We start from the raw sequence: 23,273 nt of genomic DNA on the forward strand, positions 1-23,273 counted from the left end.
GCTAGTTTGATATTGTTTATAATTTAAAGACATTTATCTTTGTCATTATCATTATGCTTTTGTTGTTGTACAAGTATAATGAACTAAAGCTTCACCACAAATTGAACAAATACCCAACATAAACAAACAAATAAATGATAAATAGGTATACAAATAAATATGTTGTCAGGATTTCAAAAGCCAGACTTAATGAATTCAATATTTTTCGCCCAACTTTATTGATAAGAAGTGCGCTCTCGTTAACAGTGGTTTAACATGACGTCAGTACAGGGTTTATTGGACTCCTCCCAGGCGTCGGTGGTGGAAAGATGGCGTCGATCATGGAAGGGCCACTGAGCAAGTGGACCAACGTCATGAAAGGTTGGCAGTACCGCTGGTTTGTGTTGGACTACAATGCCGGACTGCTGTCTTACTATACGGTACGTCGCTTTTGTCCGCTTGTTTATTCTGATCGCTTTCGCGATGTGGGCTTGGAAGCGGTGTGGTAGAAGTTGTCGCTGTCGGAGATGAGGGCCTGGGTGTTTGTCAGGAGTTCGGTACTCTCCAGTACCAACAGGCGTGTGACGTATTGTCACATGGACCAGTCACATTCCTCCTTGAAGTCCGACTGACCAATCAAGTGGTGGCATGTCCCGTCTGCTTCCGCTTTATTGCTAGCAAACGCTCGAGTCTAAGACCGGTGGTAGAGCTGTCAAATGTTTTGAGCGACAATGTGATATTATTGTAGTCATCGTTAAAGACTGCATATTGATTTGGGACTTGTTAGACTAAACTGACAGATCGGGTTGCTCATGTCACTTGTTAGTTTAGTACAAATAGCATGAGAATGACGAACCAAGTCATTGGCAAACAAGACTGCCACATCATTTGTTCCAATGTGTTCGTGTGGTATGTATTTTTTTCTATGGCAAGTCGTAATCACCTTGGACCAGTTGGCATTCTCATGCAACTCATGCATTGTGAAATCTGAGTGCAAACCAACATGCCTACTTGATCTGATTTTTTTCAAGGGTTTCCATGACAAAGTCATGCTATTAGCTTTGTCATTGCCAATATTCACAAGGAAGTCATGAAAAGCCTTAAGTGTGCACAGAGGAGTCTGCTGTTTGTTTGTAGTTTCTCTTCTGCCCGCATCACCACTGTTTGAATCTAGTTCAGCTTGGAATTCAACCTCGAGAAATGGTTGCCCTGTTGTGTATAAACACAGGTTTGTTCTGTTTGTTTTCAGTCAAAGGATAAGATGATGCGAGGGTCGAGAAGAGGCTGTGTGCGACTTCAGGTAAGTTTCCTTAAAAGTGAATTTCAACCGTCTCACATGTTGATAAACTTACGCCAATACCCCCTTACAGCCAAAAGGTAATAACAACCAGACGGAAGGCTGTGACGAAGAGATCACTTGCTCTCTACTGGCAAACAAATACAAGTCTGCAATTATTGAATCAGTCCTTACACAAAACTGTATCTACATGTCTAGAATATACTGCCCAAATTCCATTCCGATCTATCCATGATTTCCTGAGAAATATATCAAAATAATAGTGTACACGCCAACAACAATAACAGCATAAGGCGCAACATCAGTAAATTGTTCCATTTGGAGACGAGGAGCTCAAAGACAAAATTGTGATTATTCATTCTCGAGCCTTAAATGTTGACGTGAAAAGAAACTACCGTATTGGCCTGACTATTATTTGACCCCGATTATAAAACGACCCCCTCTTTTACAACATTCAAATTTGCAAAAAGACTAAACACCAAATTAAATGTTATACAAAAATAATTACAGTACATCTGAAACAAATAATAACAATATATACAAGAGTCTTGAAACAAATCTGAATATGGAAGGTGTTTGGTTCCATCCGCAAGGCAGGCTAACGTGATGTGACATGTAACACCCCTCTTATCATTTTCTAGTGGATTTTATAAGAACACATTTCTCAGGTCAGGTGTTGGCATGTCTAAAAACACAGGTGTCTGATCCGTGTCGGCAATGGCAGAAACTGAGTTAATCAGTGTCTGACCAAGTCACAATGGGGAATAATTTACATATAAGTGAGTGTGAAGTACTTGAGTGCTGAAAGGGGTCCATTTCGACAGTTTCTTGTGCGGTCTATCCACTAGATGGCAGTAGATTATAGTAACCCAACTGATTTTTAAACCCAAAATTAAATGGCATCAGTTTTAGTGTGACATATCTGAGTCACATGTTTCAGCCTGCACTTCATCACGTGGAAATGTGGAAGACAGGACCCACATTTGAGAAAGATTCACTAAAGTCGGACCATTGCAGAACCACATTTTAATTTAAACATCTCGCCACATTTCACAATAGTTTGGAGAAAACAGTTTCACCTTTTCACTGTGGAATGTTTTTTCATCGCTCCACTGGACTTATTCCAAGTGCACAGCCATAAAGTGATAAAATGTTAGATATGCTATTTTTATATATCTCTTGTTCACACAAACACAAGTACAGAGCAACACCAACAACATAAACAAACCATCGACGTGAGAGGTCCAGTTCAGGGCACTATCCATTACCCTTCAATACATGATTAACCAAGACAAAGACTTTGTGCCCTGTGGTTGTTTATTGATGGAAATTTACAATTTAGTTGTTCATGAATTGGAAAATTCCTGGTAGGCTTGTTGTTTACATTGGATTAAGTCTAGGAAGTAAATATTTCATGAGTAATAAAGACTTAACTTCATTGTAATTGTGTATCAGTGGGTAGCTTTATTTTTCAAACTTTAGTTTTTATTATCATTTTTTAAATCACTGAATTACTACTAAACTGAAGTTCAGTTTTCCAAAAATGTTGCACTTAGTTTTTCAGTTTTGTGTCAAAAAAGAAGGATTCCAATGAAATTGGTCGGCTAAAAATGCCAAATTCAGCCAACTTTTTGCTTCACCATCTAACGGTTTCCCTCCTGTTGACTGGCCACTCCTGTTAATGTGAATGACTTTTCATCGTTCCACTCTTCCGTTCAAGTCCACCGTTTGGAGGTGGTCGATTGATGCCGCCTTCCTTGTTTTAGTGCAGAAAAAGCATTTGTGAGTCACACCCCTCTTTAGGTTGCCAGCAATCTTGTTTCTCTGCAGTCCTTTTAATCTGTAGGCTGCCTGTCCCTTGTGTGTCTGTTCATCTCTTCCCCTCCCTGCCTTTCTCCTCCTCTGCATTCCAGAATCCCACCTCCTTCTCCTCTTCCCACTTTTCCCTCCCTCCCTCCTTCTTCCCGAAAGACTACACTCCCGCGATATATAGTTTGCGTGCGTGTGAGACCAGCACAGGGGGAGATGAAGCTTTTTAGAAGGTGGAGGAAAGTGATATATGACGTGTTCCCTCCCTCTTCCTCACTCTCACTCACACGCTCTTTCCTCTCTCTCTCTCTCCCCCAGGGCGCCGTGATCGGCATCGATGACGAGGACGACAGCACGTTCACCATCACAGTGGACCAGAAGACTTTTCATTTCCAAGGTGAGCTCATTCACTTTTGATCTGTCCAGATCGCGTGGTCTTTTCGCATCCCTGGCTCCCCCTCCATCGCTGCTGTTCATTTGCTGGCTTGCGCCGTCGAGCTCTCTCCCTCCCTCGCCTCTTTTCTTTCCCTCCCCGACTCGGGTCAGTCTTGTCAAACGCCAGAAAACACGCGTGCAGTCAAAGTGCGCCATCAGCCTTTAGAACGGTGAGCCTCTCTTAGCCCTGGCCAAGTTGGATAATCGAGATTTGTCCCGACGCCCGCTGATTTGATTCCCGGAACGGTCGACGAGGAAGGAATGTGTTTTCCTCAGCACTCCTGACACGAGCGAGCGCAAAGATTGCCGCTTGCCTGCGTTGCAGCTGCGCCCGTGGGAGCGATAATGGAATATTGCTGAGCCGGAAGCTGAGCTCAGGTCTCTGCTGACCGCCGCCGCCGCGCCTTGTCCTTCACTAAGAGCTCGTCTTTGCTGGCACTATAACAACCTATCCCTCCGAGCCAACTACGCCATCGGTTCCCCCCCTCCCTCACCACAATCTCGCTGTGCCACCCTTTACCTGCGCTTGAGCTATCACCCCACAGACACTTTTTGAGCTAAGATCAGTCAGGTTTTTACTTTTCCTACACGTGTTCCTCCATCCCGCCACTGATTTTCACCTCACCTCCCATTTCATCACTAACAGCAAGCCACCTAAGTCCATGGGCCCTGGGCCTCTCTCACCTCCTCCATGCCCTCTCCCATGTCTGTGTTTCGAAGCTGTATGCTGTGGTTCTACAAACGGAAGGGTAAGGATAGACAGCCGCCCAAAGCTCGGTCCGCATGCATGTCGACTCGAGGAGAGGGTGGTGATTATTTCTCGCCAAGAGCGGCTTGTCCTGCGTCCTGTGTCGCTTGGGTATTTTTTTCTGTGGTTCAGGAGGTTTTTTTTTTTTTTTTAGCAATACAAGGTCTATTGTTTAGTTGGGCATGGGCACATTGTTGGCTCAATCTCATGGTATGACTATGCTAACAGTTTTTCTTTATTAGGGAGTGAATTTACCAGGAACGTATTATGATTTATTTGGAAAAGTCAGGTCATGATAAGGCCTGTCAGCATCTTATCACAGAGTCAGGTGCTCTCTATGCGTCATAGTGTGTTGATTAGTTTTTGGGGAATGCAGTGGTACTGTGGCTCGATTCTAGACATCCGACCTATTCGAAATGGGAGAGTTTTCCAATGATGAATGTAATTTATATCCATTTAAGTGGGGTAATTGCATTTCAAACTTGGTCACGCATTTAATTCAACTCAAGGTTAATATTGCAAATGGTTACATGGAGCTAATTGGCGATAAACTGGCAATGGGACTAAAAAACTGAAGGTGCTTATATTCTGCTTTTTAAGAATTATTCAAGGTGAAAGATATATCAACTTGTTGTAAAGTGACTATCAGGTCATGTAAATCTGCTATTGTGTTAGCCCCATTGTAACCAGCCTCCTGTATAAGCTTCTGTGGTTCGTTTGATGGAATCTACAGGCCCCCTGTTTATTAGGATTGTGAGATTTTAAAAAAATGACCAAAAAGTTCCAAATTGGCTACATTTGGCAGTGTTTTTTGTCATTAACAAAAGTTTTGTCATTGAAAGAATCCTTAGTTTTCCCTGCACTTCAAAAGATCCTAGTTTCAATGATGTCTCGTCTGGCCCTGAAGCATTCCTTCTCCAACTGCATGAATAACACGAGACGGCCTTTTAGCATTGGATGGTGTGCCAAGGAGATTCCTCTGTCGCAATGAAGTGGGGCTGCTTTGATGATGCTAATTTGTCAGTCTCTACAGAGCTGCAAAACTAGGAGTATCCCTCTAGAATGATTCTGACCGCATTTTTAATTTACATACAGTATCATGCTACGCTAAATATTCTTTTCTGGGATTAGTACACAATGCCTTCAACAGGGTAATCGAGTTCAGAAGCAAAAGTGTAGTTGTTATTCCTCTGCTGGGCCAGAGTCGATTGTATCTGCGTCTCTACTGTGCTTTTATTTAGAGAGCATTCATTATTAATTAGGCCTTCTCCATTGGTGGAGTTACCTGAGAGCCTTTTAGCATCCTCTTTACCTCCGTTCTCATCCACCACCACTTCTATCTACTTTTGCCGTTCTTCCTATCTTCCCCATTCACTCTCTCAGCAGCCCGTCTGACTGGTCCTCAGCTTTAAACTGTTTTTTTTCTCACCCCAGTACGTTGTGTGAAGATTAGTGGATTAACCATGAGCAACTCAACTCAAATATACACATTTAAATCCAAAATGCTGCACTGACATCGCAAAACACCACATGTCTAAGCAATGCAGATAGGGTTTTGTCCGACTCGGTCCCACAGGAACGTGCAGCCAAACATCAGCATGTGGAAAGGTCGGTATGAATAATTCAGAAGCATTTTGGACAGACAAAAGATAGCAGGCAGATACTAATGCTTTTCATTACTCTGACCTCTTTACATCATATTTTCCAAAGATAGTCAAATAAAGCGATTTAAAAAAAGTGTCTGAACTGAAATGAAGAATTTCAACCTGAATTATGGTTTTAGAATTTAGGACGCATGGCTATGAATTATGGATAGAAGAATACGTACCCAGAGAGAATCCACTGCATAGAACATGAAATCACCACACAGAAAGGCCACTTTGTCCATATTAATCAAGAATCAATAACTTTAGGTCGGACTGCAACGTCCAGGCAATGATATGATGGGGACCTGTCTTGTCATTTGTAATCAATCATAAGCAGACTCAAAATAACGAGTTTGGCAGACGCCCAACAGTCCAATGCTGGTTTTCAAGTGGTTTATTGCACTTCCAGTGAGGTAAAACTAAAGCTAAACATCAGAAATACGCAAATTGTGCACAAATATACATACTATTTTAGCTAGATGATGCTAATAAACAATGGCAGACGGAATTGTTTAAAAACTATCAGTTCAAACAGCAACAGTATAAAAATACTTTATGTACTACCCATCTGAACAGAGTACAAGTAATGTATTTGTTTTTCCTTCAGGGTAAAATCAACCTATAAATGTGTGAGGGAAAGGTTGCATTGTTGTGTGACAAAATCTACATAAAGGCCGCCGCACTACTCTCATCAGGAATGGAAAGAAATAACATTAGCCTCAGTAACCTCTTCCTCTTGAGAGTCTATTAGGCTGACGGCAAAGCGAGGGCACGTCTGAGTGGGTTGGCCTAAGCCTAGGCTGTCGCTTTCATTCGTTCAAAAGCTTCTCTGCCCTCCTCAACTTGTCTTAACTAATCAATCCATCTGCTACTGTGCTGTCTTAATGTTGTGGCACAATTTATTACACAGACCCTCAAAGTAGGCTCTAAGCAATAAAATCCCTGAATTTACAGTAATGGCAATGTTTAGTACAGAATATTTGTAATGCTAAAATGTTGACTATTTCCATGGAAAACAGTGTTTTTCTGGTTTTAGTCAAATTTATCGTTGTTGAATCCAAAATTAATCTCGTTTTTCCCAATTTTCCTTTTGCAGGCCAATATATTTTGTATAGTGTTACAGTATTGTGGCTTGCATCACCCAAAATGTGATGTCCACGTATGTAGACGCCTGTTGTTGTTTTTTTAAAATGATTAAACAGTCACTTAGCTACAAATTGTACCTGGTAATTTGTCTATGATCAAAAGAAATCTTTCACCTTGACTTCAAACTGTAAAATCATAAATCTGTGTTAAAACACGTGCCTCTGATATCACAAATATGGTGCCTTTATGGTCTGTATTTCATCGACGTTCAGTGTTCGTTTTTTTTATAAAGGTCCCGTGTGTGTGTGTGTGTGTACGTGTTTCCAATGAGGGTGTAGCTTTGTCTTGCTCTATTTTACACAGTGTCAACATTTTAAGCACGTGACATCACCGTGATAATGATTGCCGAATACACCGCTACAACTCTGTAAGAAATATAGCTCACTGGGACGTGTCTTTATGCCTGTGCCCTCAGCCAGAGATGCAGACGAGCGAGAAAAGTGGATCCACGCCTTAGAGGGAACCATCCTGCGGCACACCCATCAACTCCGGGTAGGAAAATGCACTCGTGTTTTATCAAACATGTCGTATTGCATGATTTTAATCCTTTTCAGTTGTGTAAAATAAGTCCCACTTAGCTCTTCAGCTTCTTTAGTGCCTTTTTATGCAAATGGGTTATTTATCCCGGTTTGCTCTTTACAATCTACTAGTGGAAATCTTACACTGTCAAGGTTGTGTTTGCATGATGTTCAGAGATCTAATCTGGACGGACATGGTGTCATTTTTAGTTTTGTTTTGTGTGTGTGTGCGTCAATGTAATACTATTCTCTGTCAGTCAAAATGTGTGGTCCACCACAATCTTTAGATTTTTTGTGTTTGAATGTGCCGTCAATCATTCTGTTTTGGTTTGTGTCTGTTTATAATAAACCCACGGCTAGGAGTAACAAATTACAACTTGACACAAGCACACTTTGACCTTATTTGGAGAACTATGCAAGTGATAGAGTGGTCATTTTTCATGTTGTTTTTGTTATCCAAGTATTGTAGGGTCTCTCTGTAAAGCAAATTTTCACTTACTGCAGGTGGGTCTGGAATCCATCCCACAAAATAAGGGAGCTTCACTATGCTCATATATCAGTTAGTATATTATACTACTACTTGAAAGATTGATTGACTGTGTTACGATGGTGTCAGTTTGCTCAAAGACCTTAAGACATATTTTTATTTAATTTGCGACAATTGTTTTGCGATAAACAATTTAAAGGTTGGCTGGCGTCCTTGGACAGATTGTTTAGTCACTATCAAGTTTACTTTAGACGATACCGACTTTCCACATTTCCAATATGAATTACTCATATTATCTAATGGAAAACCCAATATCTCTTTTTCTTAATGTTATCTTTTACATCAGCTCACCCTTCAAGGCAAATCCTAAAGATGAGCTAAGTGCATTGCTCTGTATACACACACACACACACACACACACACACATAGACTTAACACACTTTTGTCGTTGCATCATGTGACGCCCACATACCAATCTGAGAGCCGCTTGTCGGCTCAACCAAACCTCTGCCCCGTTTGCCTCAGCCAATGAGGGCGGCCATTGGCAACGCTCAGTTTGTTTTCTCCTCTGCTGACGTGAGAGGAAGTGTGCCTTTCCTGCCAGGGGGGGGGTCCTGGATTAACTCTGCTCTGCGTCTCATAGCAAACGCTCTGCTTAGAGAAGATAAGACTGAATCAAACATGGCTATACTGGGAAGATTTCTGTGGTAAATATCATCATATTGTGGTGCTGAACAAAAGGAGTTTTTACTGGTCCTTTAAGACTGAGTGAGGAGGATCATTAACTTGGACTAGAGCCTTCACAAGATGGATATGACGATGCAGAATAGGAAAGAACCTGTGTCAGGTTTAAATGGCCTGATGGACAGGATGTGCACAGTTTAGTCCAGCATGTCTATTGAAGGGCGACAACTCGTAAGTAAGACACACAAACACATTGCTGCATCACAACAACTTCCCCGGCCGGCTGCAGTGCGGTGTTGGGGCAGTGGCTTCAATGTGGGTCAAACAGCATGGAAAGACAAATAGAAAGGGGGAGGGTGCGCCAGCAGGGTTGTTTGCTGAGTCTTGTGTCGTGAAGCTTTTTTACTGTTGCTGTCTGACACTTTCTAAGATCCTTTTTGAAAATATTCCCACTGCGAACGTGGTGGCGCTGGTGCCATTTCCAGTGGGAACAACCAAGTGGGAATTAAGATGAGAATGTAAGGTAGCGTTGATGGGTCTTCAAAATGTCAATTACTGCATAATTACTAAAGTGCGACATAGATGAGTGTTTTTTCTTCTTCTTTGAGATACAGGCTTGCAGTTCTTTTCAAGGATTACACGGCTGCTGTAAAATTCACTAAAAGCAGCTGTTTGGCAGACAGGACTCAAAATAAACAAAGTCCTGAGCTCGCTTCTAACTGCATATTGCCACTCCCAATTGGAGTGTCCTGTCAATAACAGTAAAACAAACAGGATGTTTTTCTAACCAACTTAAATTTTGCCTGTCTGCCGGCACACAAAAAACTGTCAGTGAGATCACTAAATTAAAATCATTGCCGTGATGTATGAATGCAAACAAATGATCATTCTATATAGAACTTTAAACTGAATAATATCCTTGACAAACATAATACCAGAATAAAATATAAGAACCTTTTAAACATAGTTCACCATATAACTGTATGGACTGAAATTTCATGCATTAGTTTTAAAAGCAACATGATGGAGCCTAATCACATAAAATGTAATATTGAACGTAAATTGCTCTACAGCCACCGTCCGTCCTTCAGTCATGAGGACGCTTGAAAGCACCTTTGACCCTTTTGAGGAAGTGTGGCCATTTAGTTGCACGCTCAATGATAGCTGGGCTAAGGCAGACTTTGTTCTCTATAAATCCAGTGCACTTTTTGGTCTAAAATAGATCACAGAGTGGCCCTCTGCTGCTCATGGCTTTTCTCCACGTCCCTATGAGATCCACTTTAGCAGAAGGAAAAAGCTCCACGGGTCCACCACACACCAGAACTGAGCGACAGAGTGAAATCAGAGCCGGCCAATCGGTCGCAAAGGTTTGATTACAGCTTGATTGAATTCCATGCGTGTGTTGCTGTGTTCTGTGCAGCTGCTTGGCAACATCTGCTGTTATTCTTCCCGACTGGTGAACAGATCCAGACGTTAATATGTTGTTGTCTTTGTTTTTTGTAGGGTTTTTTTTTGGCCAGTTTTTTTAAACAATGTTTTCGGGAAGTCTCGTTTCAGCGCACATAAATCTGTACTTTTTCCTGTTTATGTCAGTGGAAAAAGGAACTTCTCAACTCTAACAATCTTTTTGTGATACTGGTTGACTTAGACGTTTTTTTTTTTTATTTAGGAAATAATTGGGGTGGCCCTACATTAAAAAAATATATAAATATAATTGGTAAGGCTTTAGGCATTTTCTTGATTGATTGTTTTAATTGCTTTAACCTAGTCCCAATGAGCTTTTTTTCTATTTGAAAAGATTTAGGTGCATGAGTGAATATAATAAGAATGAAGCCTACTAAATTGTAGGCAGGCATGATTCCGATAAAAAAAAGGATACGACAACTTAAGTTGTATTACTGCGGAACAAGTCACTCTGTACTTTCAGTTTCCCTTCATTGATTCAATGGTTGTCATCACATTTAAACCATTAACTTTGCCCCTCTATTGGTTGCTGCTGAATTGAAATGTGATTTAAAAGATGGATCTCTTATGTTTTGTAGGCACGTTTTTCGAGAACATTCCGCTTGTAATTTTCAACCACTTTGACTTTGGACTTTAGAGGTTCTACTGCACTTGTATTTGGAGTGATGCCAGACAGATGCCCCAGTTCATCCCTTCTGCCAGTAGTCTAGTAATGACTTTATAATGGGCATTGTGATTAAATTGTCCCTAACTGGATTGCTCTGTGCCTGGATTAAGTCTGTTTTTAATCAAGCGACAATTATGCACGGCGCGGTCGATTTGAGTGCACACTATCTTCTCTGTAAGCAGCTCTCCTGTCTTGGTTGCCTTGGTTTGTGGAAGCCTGACTGCACTGATCCCAGACAGGCCTGTTGTTCTGTTATGTAGGCAAGGCTGTAAACAATAGTGCTTTCAAGAAGGACAGGTTCGGTGTGTTGCTTGAAGATTCTCTAAAACTGTTGATTTTTTTTTTTTTTTTTTTGTCATGACATGTATTTGAAGAGCCAACCGACATAGACGGACAAGTACATTTTTCTTAGAAACTGTTCACGTTACTTGGAAGTGCAAATACAAGATCAGACAATGCTTCTTTTTGGGCTCCACCATTGAAATGATGGACATTGTCGTTCATTTTTCATTTGCAGGAGGCAGAAACAGGATTCGTACCCAGTGTCCAAGATTTCGACAGAAAACTTGCAGAAGCTGATGCCTACCTACAGATTCTGATTGACCAGTTAAAGGTAAAATGGCACATGATCTCATTGTATGCATAGGGCTTACCTCAATTACATGCACTATATGTATGTATACGTATATAATAGATATGCTTTTTTGTCAAAGTATTTATTTACAATGTACTTGTTCAGGCAAGTACACAGAATACAGAGTATACAATCAAAACTTTTGCTGGCTGGCAATTGACTTTTAAAAGAGGGAAATCTTTGCTAAAACTTTTAACAGTATTTTCTAAAACATGTTTCTTTAATGTCTTTTGAAATAACACAGCATTTAGTTTTTTATTTTCTTATTTAGCTGCACAAAAAAACTTTAAAAAATAGTTTTGTGATGAAGCTCATGAGGACAGACGTACAGTTTTACTAGTTTAGATTAGATTAAACTATATTCATCCCATACTTGGAATGGGTGTCCCATACCATAGTATATTAATATATATTTTACATTGAACACCACCTGTTGGCAACAATCAATGCTATAGTAATGCACACTGACCTGAGACCATAAAAAAAAATATTTTATTCATAGCAGTGCCTCTAAGTGCTTAGTTCTTCCAGACAATCTTGATCAAGATATGGTTGTTTACATTTTACTGGTTTCAAAGTCTGAACGAGTACTAGTACTTCAAATGGCACTTAATTGCTCTAGCTGTTAGCATGTGACCCGTCCCCCACCCCCGATCATCACAGTATGCGGGTTGATTCAGCCTTTTCTCATTGTGATTTCTGTCATTCACAGCTTTTTGATGAGAAGATCAAGGACTGTAAAGAAGATGAATCACGCAGGGTGAGTACCATCAGTGCAAGCTTGTGTCCCATTCCTCTTTTTCCAAATCAGCTGAAAGCAGTCTGACCTTAGCTATACAGAATACTGTATTATCTGCATGGTAAGACGCAACTAAAAGACTTCAATTTTCTGAAAATTGCGTCTTATCTGATTTGCCTTTTATATATGGATTAATATTGGTTAATAACTGTATGAAATTCCTTATAGCACAGCCCTATTTAGTCAAAGTACTCCATCCATTTAGTGGATGTATAACTCAATCCCCTACTTCTACTACTACTACTGCATTTTATAATCTTGTGCACCTTACATATAAAAGAAAATTTGAGAAAGGCCATTCATTGAAGATGTGCCCTATAGGCCGAAAAATACGGTAGTTATTTTATTTTTTAGTATGAAAGTTTAATTTACTCTGTCAGCATAACAAATCAACATTAACATCCTCCCTTTTTTGGACTATATTATAATTTACATCATTCCACTTGTTTCTTTCTTTTTGTTTTTTTCAGAAAATTGAACATTTGAAGGAGACTACTTGTGTAAGTCCAAACTTAACACACTCTACTTCCTGTGTTTCAGTTCCTGCTTACTTATTTCCTTTCTGGGCTTTCTTTCTTAGAGTATGGTAGAATCCATCAAGCATTGTATTGTTCTGCTGCAAATTGCTAAGGTAAGCGTTTTTTTATTTTTTTGCTTGCTTGTTGGTGTTGCTTGGGTCACCTCATGATCATATTTGTTTTCATTTCGGAGGTAGTTCCCAACTTAGGTTGCTGCTGGGGTCAGTGAGGATGTATAGTCGAGTAATCACTTTAACAAGTCAAATTCTAGTGCTGAATAATCGTGGATCATTGCTATTGATGGAGCTAGATGAATTGGACGTCTAATGCTGTCAATGGCAGCCACTGAGAAAAAAATAATGTACCAATAGAATTATTTAATCTACTGCATGCTTGCAAGAACATTGATTTTTTTTATATGGCAAGTTGCTTATTATGAAATCATGACAATTCCACCAATAGTCTAACATTGTCTTCTTCAAATTTGAAGGACCAAAGTAACGAACAGCAACACGCAAACGGACTTATAGTAAGTTTTGACATTCTCTGTCCATGAAAAGGATTGAAATCAAACTAGCTGCTGACTTTCTTTTTCCTCTTAATTCAATCCACTGTAGGAAAAGTAGATATATTCCAATCTCCTAGTGCATGCAAACATTTTGGAGATTTAAGTTTCTTACTCGGGTTTCTTTCCTCACATCTGCCACTGTTTCCTCTCTTGATCACTTCCTGATTTCATCTATAATTTAGTCTTCAATAACTTTTGGTTGGGAACTATTCTTTATCATGTGTATATGGTATATACCCTAAAAAAATGTGTGTTCTTGGTGGTTTCCATGAATGGTATGAAGGGCACAGTATGAGATGCAACATTGATTTATTATGCAGCCACTGCCTGCCTGCCTGCCTGCTTATTGACCCACTGGGACTAATAGCTAACCAGGCAACTTTAAAGTACTTTTAGGAGGGGGTATGCAGGTGTCACTCACTTTGGTGTATTATGTAATTATTGTTTCCTATAACACTCACACCATCTCTGTGGTGAAACTTTGCTGGAACCTCAGAGGGGCTGACAATCCACAGGCTTGCATTGCTCTCATGGCTGCATTAATCTCCGAGACATTACGTACATCACAGTATTAACTGACGAATCACACAGTGTGTTCTTACCATAAATCTACATGTGCATGTTTCATTTTTCCTTAAGCTGCATGCTGTATATACTTTTAAGGCCTTAAATGTCTGTGACATCTGTCTGCATGCCTCTAATATTGCATTTCTTATACCATACATTTATATTACTGGAAATGCTAGCAGAATGTTTGCTGATGGCGTGGATGGCTGTGTTTGAATGTTTTTCCTCATTTATGTACCGGATCATATTGAGGTATTCTGCATGTATATTACATTTTCTATGGTCAGCTATTCGGCCTGTTTCTTCTAAGTCTTGCTTTGTGGTATCATCATAACAGGCTATTGCTTCTGTCATTTTCTATTATTACTCATCACGATCTCACTTTTGTAGAGGTGTTACACAACAGGAAGGTGGTGGGTACCCCAAAAAAACAATTAGTTTAAATATATACAATACGCAATACAAGTGCCAATGGCCCAACTGGTTCTCACCACAGGGATGTCAATGTGCAACCGATTTGAAGCGCCAGTGAAATATCTGTTTTAAAACGAGAGGTTGTTCAGAGTTCAAAAGCCGCTGTCGATTTGTTGTGTAAAGGTGCCGCTGTTTGTTGGCTATTGATCCAAATCATGAAATTTGTTCACGGATGTCATTCTGGGAAGTGGAGCGAAAGAAAATTGATCTCCGCCTCACGGGGGTTCTATTTTATTTCATGCTTTAAAAAAAAAAAAAAAATCTACTTGGGGGTACCGTTAAGGTGATCTCTAAGTCGATAATTTAGGGAGAATATAATGTTTCAGTGTACTTTGCACGCATGTGTGGTTATAGAAATTAATATCGATGAGCCCTTTGGACAACAGGATATGAGGTGTATCGACCTGATTTAGTAGCTGTATGTTCGTGAACATTTTAAATGAGTAGCATTGGTACCATTAGTGATTGCTGCTGATGTCAGGCACGTGTCCGTACTTGATGACATTGATGACCAATCTATGTGTTTGCCCTTAGAGCACCATCAACCCTGTGGATGGGATATACCAGCCATCTCTGGACACTCCTGTAGACAACAACACAATGCCAACACAGACCACTCTTCCCACAGGTATATGTTTTGATGTCTTTGGGAATTTTCCCTCTTCTAAGTCTGATTTATCAAGTGAAAGATTTCATATTGGCTCCTGGATTGTCCTTGAAAGATTGAAAGTGCCATTTTTTTTTTTCTTTTTCATTTCGTCCCAGGTTTGAGTTCCACTGTTGATGCCTTTTTTCTTTTTTTTTTTTTTTTTTTTTTTTTAAACAATGTATTGGCACCTAATGTTAGTAGAAATCGACTCATTGTGTTTCACCTCTGTCATCAAAACTTTGACAGACAAGCTTGGCATTGTAAATAATTTAAACAAAGCACTGACATGACATTAGTTACTTAAAGCAAATTTGCCGTGTATAAAACGGTTAACCAATTACATTCTTCTTAAATTACAGTAACTTTCGCCTACTAGTTTTTAAGTATTTTGCGTGTATTGTTTGGCAGGATAGTGCGCTAGGGCTTAGCGTGTCTGCTTCACAGTTCTAGCATCTCTGTATCGTGCCCAAAGTTGTTTTGGAGCTCATAAGTAATGCTGATAAATAAATAAACGTCGCCCTTAGTGCCGTCTACAAGAGAAAACAGCTGGCTGATGCACACACAGACTGTATTTGTCTGTGATGTTTGAAATGATTTGCTGGCACGAAAGGAACAAAAAGTTAAAAAAATAATCAAATGTTTAAATTTAGTTTGTCTAGTGTCATCCCGCAAAACTGGTAACTTCAATTAAACAAGAAAACAGTAAAATCATGGTTCTACTGTCGTAAATAAGTTGGCTTTCTGAGATGGAACAACACCATCCCCTTGTGGTCATGATGTTTATGATCTGTTTTTGTTTTAAATATTTTATTTATTTGTTCTCAACATTGTCATAAAGTAAATATAGCCAAGTCCTCCTTCAGCCAAACCCACATCAATTCTATTTTGGACAGATCAGTTGTAACTCCAATTTTTATATAATATATTGAGTTTTTTTTCACCTTTTGCTGTTCGACAAGATCTTAACGTAACGTCTATTTTGGGTTAGACGAATGCAACCAGAAAATGATGTAATTCTTTCAACCTCCAAGTAGGCCATTCTAATTTCGGTCTCCTCATAGACTGGAATGTCTTTAAATGTGACTAATCCATTCATTAGTAGAGAATGACATCATGTCGCAGCATAATGAAGCTAATAAAATCTACTCTCCCCCCCCTCCCCTTTTCTCACAAAAGATACATCTCAGGTGTGTAAATCGGACCAGCGACCTTCGACGTTACCCGTTGGTCCTGTGGTCACGGTGATGGGCAGTTTGCAGACCCCAACTCCCAATAGCACAGGTAATGCATCCCAATTATCTTGGTGATAAACCGGCCATGTTAAATTGGTTTGTACATCAAACTTGTGTTGTTGTTTTGCAGGGAGCGGCCCGTCCGGCCCCAACAGCGGCGTCACCTCCCCATCTCTCATCCAGATCCCCTCGCACTCGGTACCAGACTTCTCGTATTCTTCCAGTGAGGATGAGTTTTACGACGCGGACGAGTTCTACCAGAGCACTACTTCCCCTAAACACTGCATGAAGTGAGTTGCCACTACGCATTTGTGTCTATTTGTGCAACGTCTCATTTTCTCCGGATGATCGCAGCCCCTCGGGACCCCCGGCGGCATTGTCGACCCTCAATAATGACAAAGCGGCATTGAAAAGACCAGACACAACAGAATCGCTCAACTCGACAATGTCAAATGGCACAACAGAAGCAGGTTAATACCAAACACGGCTTTGTGAAGTCCTTTTTTTTTTGACATCTGCCAAATTGAGCATCTGGTTGCCCTCAGATCCGTTCGACAGCGTCGACGACCGTGACGATGACGGCGAGGGCGAGTCCGTGGAGGAGCACAAAAGCGTCATCATGCACCTCCTGTCGCAAGTCCGTCTGGGCATGGATCTCACCAAGGTAATGGGCCGCTTGGTGTCGATGGGAATTCATTGCTAAAACAAACCCCGCATTTTAGCCACCTCCATGCATAAGCCATACCCTTAAAATTGCCATAACATTGTTGAATTTGACAATTTCTCTCGTATAAAACGCCCCTGAGTCCCAATTTTAACCTAATGTTTTTTGGGGTTTGGTTCTGAGATGTAGTTTGTCTCCATCCTTATCCCCAGGTGGTCCTGCCTACTTTCATCCTAGAAAGGAGATCTTTGTTAGAAATGTATGCTGACTTCTTTGCACATCCAGACTTATTTGTAAGGTAATGTATAATCTTCTTGTAGCTTACGCCCCATAAATACTGATCCCTCAAATACTATCACCAATGGCAAGTCACTCACTGTTTTGAATTTCCGCAGTATCGCAGAACAACCAGAACCCCGGGAGCGCATGGTTCAAGTGGTCAAATGGTACCTCTCGGCCTTCCACGCGGGGAGGAAAGGCTCAGTGGCCAAGAAGCCTTACAACCCCATCTTGGGAGAGGTCTTCTTATGTCATTGGGATTTGCCTTGCAAGACTGACGAGCCCTCCTCCTCCCCAATGGTGAGCCCACCCACATCTCTCAGGTGTCAAGATTGGGTTTGACGTCACGTGCCGTGTCCTTTTTTTTGCAGCCATCTCCCGTTATTGTCCAGGACTCGCTATCGGATGGTCCGGTTCCGTGGTCTTCACCCAACAATGTGTCTTTTGTGGCAGAGCAGGTCTCTCATCATCCCCCCAGTGAGTGATGTTCCTTCAAATGCAGTAGTCGTCATGTTTTTTTTAATTCAAAAATGAACTTTCAGGCAATTGTTTTAGTAACTTGTTCTCTTTGATTAATGAGTGAAAAACATGAATCACTCGACAGAATTCGCAATAACTGAAGAACTGCTTATTAACATACCATATACATTTTTTTCATTGTGAATGCCACTTGATAAATGTTTTTGTTTCCTTCTTCCTGCAGTTTCTGCATTCTACGCAGAATGTTTAAGTAAGAAGATCCAGTTCAACGCTCACATCTGGACCAAATCCAAATTTCTTGGCATCTCTATAGGTGTTTGTAATATTGGCCAGGGTAAGTTTGGCTTTTCCTACACAAGCAATGTTCCTTTTCACGTTAAATATTGACCCGGGTTTTTTGCGATTTTTTTTTTTTTTAATGCTTTAATCAACAAAAGCTGGACAAAAATAGAATTAGTCCTATTTTATTCATTTTTAAATGAGTAAATCTAGTTTTAGTTGACAAATACTCCACTCACAACAAACTTTGGACAAACGTTTAATCATTAAAATTATAACAGAGCATTTGTTGAATGAAATTGTACAGCTACAATAAGATAACTTGTTACAATTAGAATAAATATCAGTATGGCAAACATTTTTTACACTTATCTTGGATTTTTTAAAAAAAATGGCTCATCAACAAATATTTTTCATTATCTTCTTTAACAAAAATGCGACTGGAATTTAATGTGTGCCGTTCTCTGTTTAGGCTGCGTGTCATGCTTGGAGCATGATGAACATTACATCCTCAACTTTCCCAACGGATACGGCAGGTGCGTTTTTTTTCGCCGACCGTCCACCACCGTGTCAGAGTCGTGCTTTTCCCCCCCCCCCACTGACATGAACCGTTTGCCCAGGTCCATTTTGAATGTTCCCTGGGTGGAACTGGGCGGAGAGTGCAACATTTCCTGCTCCAAAACGGGATACAGCGCCACCATCGTATTCCACACTAAACCCTTCTACGGAGGAAAGAAGCACCGGATCACAGCGGAGATTTTGTAAGAAGAAAAATCATGAAAGATTTAGTGACTTGAAAAGCCCTCAGGCTTTTTTAATAAGGAAAAACTTGACTCTTGATTGTCTTTTTCAGTGCACCGAATGATAAGAAGTCTTTCTGCTCTATTGAAGGCGAGTGGAATGGAGTGATGTTTGCCAAGTGGGCCTCTGGGGTGAGTTGACCCTCCGGCTTATTTACAAATACATTTTTTGTGCCGCGCCGCTGAGAGACAAGTTTTCATTCTCATGCTAATGTTTGTAAATCATTCAGTGAATTATTTAAGCTCTAACAAAGTGCAATTCAGGACAACTAACATCTTTAAATGACAAATAATTTCAAAATCATTTTAAAAACACACAAAAAGACCTATTGAATATAATCATCCAAAAATTACTCCATCATTTTCAGTACTACATGAATATATATTTTTGAAGGAACTCTTTTAGCGTCATTAACGATAAGTAGACCTCAAATCTCGTGCCTCTGTAAACCCAAGTTATAACTCTTTGAATTGATTTATCGCAAGGAGACGTCCAATCAGCTTGATTTATTCGGTCACTGTCACGTTATTGCTTGGACAGAATTTTACTACTGGATTTTAATATCGGTGAAACACTATCCTGATGCAACATTTTAGTACCATACTTTAGCCACTTGAAAGAGTCGCAAAATGGCCGCCCAATACTTGGTCTGTGCCGTTCTTAAACTCTAAGGTTGTAGACAAGGACCAGCTATCAGAAAGTCCCAATCATAATAGATTGGACTTCTATTGCCGTTAAACATGCTCTGATTGGTCATCTATTGTCTTGCAGGAAAACACAACATTCATTGACACTAAGCGAATGGGTATTATGAAGAAAAAAGTGAGAAAGCTTGAAGACCAGCTAGCGTACGAGTCTCGAAGGTGAGGTTTTTTTCTATTTCTCCCACCACTCTCTTACTGCGCTTTGTGTACATCACACAAGTCGAATAACAGCTTTCTGCTTCCAGACTTTGGAGAGACGTGACACTAAACCTGAAGCTGAAAGACATCGACGCAGCAACGGAAGCTAAACATCGGCTGGAGGAGAAGCAGAGATTGGAAGCTAGGGAAAGAAAGGAGAATGAGCAGCAGTGGGAGACAAGGGTGAGGATTTACCACTTCTAGGATCCAAAATCAGAGTAGCCTGGCTGGGAGATGTGCCCATCCCCCAGCCTGACCACTTCGAATTCCTACCCCCAACAGATAAGCTAGTTTTATTAACAAAGGATCATGACTTTAGGAGGGAAAAGGTGAACAAAGAAATGGGCGTGTCATGATATATGACACGCCCCTAACTCATAGGTGTCAAGGTGGAAATTTCCACTAGGCTATACAGATCTATCCTAGTGACTACACTGAAAAAAAGTATAAAGAATACATTCTATACTCCACACTTTCTTCTATAGGTCACAAAACATTTATCCCTAATTGAATGTGTCAGTCTACCTTATTGCAAGGGTGTTCTGAAGATGGTCATAATAATCTTGGATCATGCCAAATATTCAACTAATTAAGCCGTTGATAGATTATTATTTAGCATTGATGAATACATATGTAGCTGACAGGCAAAGAAGTGAAAGTTTTCTTATTCCCAATGACACTGTATTTTCCACAGTTATTCCACGAGGATGGCGAGTGTTGGGTGTACGACGAACCTCTACTAAAAAGACTGGCCTCGCCGCGACCCTGAACGGGACGACGGACGGACTCTTCTTAAACGGATTCCCCCCACGACACGCATTAAGATTGAACGCACATTGCAGAGTCTTTATAAGAACTCTTTGTCCGCCGAACCTCAGACCGACCGACCGACCGACTGACCGCCGACGGGGTCGCGGACGCAGCTTTGCATCCAACCGTAAACCGAACGATAAGGAGAGCGCCGGAAATTTTCCGAGACAATTAGTAACACTTGACTCCTTAACAAAGCGGCCGCCAGTTCTCATCATCCTGCGTGGAAATGAGAAACGTTTTCCATGCGGGAAACAGAGCTTGACATCTCAGGGAATATGGTGACCGCGAAAGAAAGTCTGGCAGCCTTATGACCACGATGGTGGTGGCGGTGGAATGGATAAACCTTAACTAGGCCGGGAAGCCATTCTCTGCTTGCCTGAAACTAGTTAGAACTGTTTATATATAAATATAGATAATCATATGAGGCATATATTCCTTTTTTTCTTTTTCTTTCTGGCAATATTGTAAAATATTTGAGCAGTATGAACTTTTAAAGAAACATCCAATGATCACGCTCGATTTTTGGCTCTCATTTCAAGTTGCTTTGGTCCTTTTCCATCTGGTGGGACACAATTATAGTCCGCGAAAGCCATAGCATCTAAATACACTAATGGAAGTATATTTATGCAATCTAATGGTTATCAACAATGCTTGTCAAAGATATAAACATAGAACAATCCTATGAATATGTTTCTATGTAACCTGAAAGCATTTATGAACAAATGATTGTGTGGCTTTTTTTGTTCCTTTTTGTCCATAACGATGCTTTTCATGCTTTGGGGTGGTGGAGGGTGTAAACAACCACTTTTTTTTTATTTCTATTGCTGCATTTAGGTTTTTAAACAATTGGGGGGATAATCTACTCATCACCCCGCATATACTTTTCATAAAGTGTTCATGCGTTACTTATTTACAGTGAAGTAGATGCTGGATCAAAATGCAACAGATGAGATGCAACAATAAATAAATTCCACCTGAAGGAACACCATGTTTGCAGTATAATCTGGTATTTTCTCGTAGTTGTGGAAATAGGTTTGTAGGTTGGTACCTTGACCATCAATGTTTTTTTTTAAACCAGCCTTTTGTTTACATTAATAGTGTATGCAATTTATTGGATTGGATAACTTTATTCATCCCGTATTCGGGAAACTTTGTTGTCACGGTAGCAAGAGGGTGAGGATGCAGAAATAGCAAAGGCATTTTAGACATAAATAGATAGGTACTAGGTAAGTTAATAAATAAATATATGAATATACATATATATATATATATATATATATATATATATATATATATATATATATATATATATATATATATATATATATATATATATATATATATATAAGTAAGCGTGTTGCTGAAATATATATATAATATACATATGTACTTATACACAATCCCATATATACATATACATACACATATATTATATATGCATATATACAAGCACATATATACATACATATATATATAAGCACATATATACATATTCATACATGTATAAGCACATATATACATACACAGATGTACATGCATGCATAAGGTAGGTCTTAACACAGCCATTTTTTTTGTTAAAGGGCCTGACAGCTGATGGGAAGAAGGATCCGTGGAAGCGCTCCTTCCTGCAATGAGGGTGCAGCAGTCCATTGCTGAAAGAGCTTTAAAGGGACTCCACATACTCATGCAAGGGGTGGGAGGTTCTGTCTATGATGGACATGATCTTGGTCAGCATCCTCCGCTCTCCCACTTCCTCCACAGAGTCCAAAGGACAGAGCTGACCATCTTATTCAGCCTGTTCATGTCCATCTCCGTGCTCACGCATCCCCAACAGACCACTGCATAAAACACTGCAGATGCCACCACAGTGTCATAGAAAGTCCTCAGCAGATCAAGGCTGTGATGACTCCCCTATACTCAAGGTCGTTCCCATCCGTCACTCGTCCAACAAAAGCGGTGTCATCAGAGAACTTCTGGAGGTGGCAGGTGTCTGTCTGTATTATGTTGGAAGTCTGATGTGTAGAGGGAGAAGAGTAGTGGGGAAAGCACTGTGCCTTGTGGGGCCCCCGTCCTGGAAGCTACCACATCAGGCATATAGTCCTGGAGTCTGTTAGACGTAAAGTTTTAGCATCTGTCTCCAATTCCTTAACTCTGTCTTATCCCTTCTAACAATGGAGCGTGTTCAGCATCAGAGGAGACAGACCATGGCAGAGCGAGTTAATCCACATATGATTTTTTCCTGATAAATTGATCTATACAGAGCTCCGGGTCCCCCTCCCAGGTAATAGGCCCGCAGAGCGTCTCTATGCACAGCGGAGGATGAGAAAGACAAAGTCCAAATTCAAGTTTGCCCATTTATTGTAATACAAAGATGAATATTAATTAGCTGATTAACAATAAGATGTGGATTGATCCATGACAGTTGGAAGGTCATCCTTTTTTGGATCCTCTACTTGTCCATTGTCCCCGCAATTCTGTTGGCCTTGGAGAACCGCACCGTTCGTCTCAACTTGGCCGGTCTTGGAGACCTGCACCGCTTGCCTCCTTATCAGCCTGCACTGCATTGGAGCTGCCTGTAATTGAACCTCACGACGATAATGGAAAGAGAGCCTTTGTTCTTTGTACAGGCATCATTATAGGGGGACCTTGCCAGTTTAATCATACAATAGTAATACATACCTGTCAACTGGTACGTTCTCGCCGTAATTGGTACAACTGAAAGCCCATTTTTATA

At 40.4% G+C, this 23,273-nt stretch overlaps 1 protein-coding gene across 6 annotated transcripts; it reads left to right on the forward strand.

Annotated features, from left to right (window-relative positions):
* Positions 1-265: 265 nt before the first annotated feature.
* Positions 266-21,527, forward strand: osbpl9 (oxysterol binding protein-like 9). Of its 6 annotated transcripts, none has more exons than XM_077716922.1 (24): positions 266-419; positions 1,229-1,279; positions 3,404-3,482; positions 7,476-7,552; positions 11,398-11,493; positions 12,227-12,274; positions 12,784-12,813; positions 12,894-12,944; positions 13,322-13,360; positions 14,975-15,068; positions 16,266-16,370; positions 16,452-16,611; positions 16,676-16,791; positions 16,867-16,985; positions 17,198-17,283; positions 17,381-17,564; positions 17,636-17,741; positions 17,968-18,078; positions 18,496-18,559; positions 18,644-18,784; positions 18,877-18,955; positions 19,596-19,687; positions 19,774-19,909; positions 20,421-21,527. In XM_077716922.1, exons 1-24 carry the CDS (start codon positions 309-311, stop codon positions 20,493-20,495), a joined length of 2,250 nt encoding a protein of 749 aa, XP_077573048.1. In that variant the 5' UTR covers positions 266-308; the 3' UTR covers positions 20,496-21,527. The 6 variants fall into 6 exon arrangements, with proteins under 6 accessions (XP_077573048.1, XP_077573049.1, XP_077573050.1 ...); XM_077716924.1 differs by lacking the exon at positions 266-419 and adding an exon at positions 671-888; XM_077716923.1 differs by lacking the exon at positions 13,322-13,360.
* The last annotated feature ends 1,746 nt before the right edge of the window (positions 21,528-23,273 follow it).

Source organism: Stigmatopora nigra, chromosome 5 (genome assembly GCF_051989575.1).
Source record: "Stigmatopora nigra isolate UIUO_SnigA chromosome 5, RoL_Snig_1.1, whole genome shotgun sequence".
NCBI classification, from domain to species: domain Eukaryota; kingdom Metazoa; phylum Chordata; class Actinopteri; order Syngnathiformes; family Syngnathidae; genus Stigmatopora; species Stigmatopora nigra.

Coding starts and splice junctions, on each gene's coding strand:
- osbpl9 (XM_077716922.1), top strand. CDS start 309: ATGGCGTCGATCATGGAAGGGCCACTGAGCAAGTGGACCAACGTCATG. Junction 3,483..7,475: donor GAAGACTTTTCATTTCCAAG/GTGAGCTCATTC, acceptor CTGTGCCCTCAG/CCAGAGATGCAGACGAGCGA. Junction 12,814..12,893: donor ATTTGAAGGAGACTACTTGT/GTAAGTCCAAAC, acceptor TTTCTTTCTTAG/AGTATGGTAGAATCCATCAA.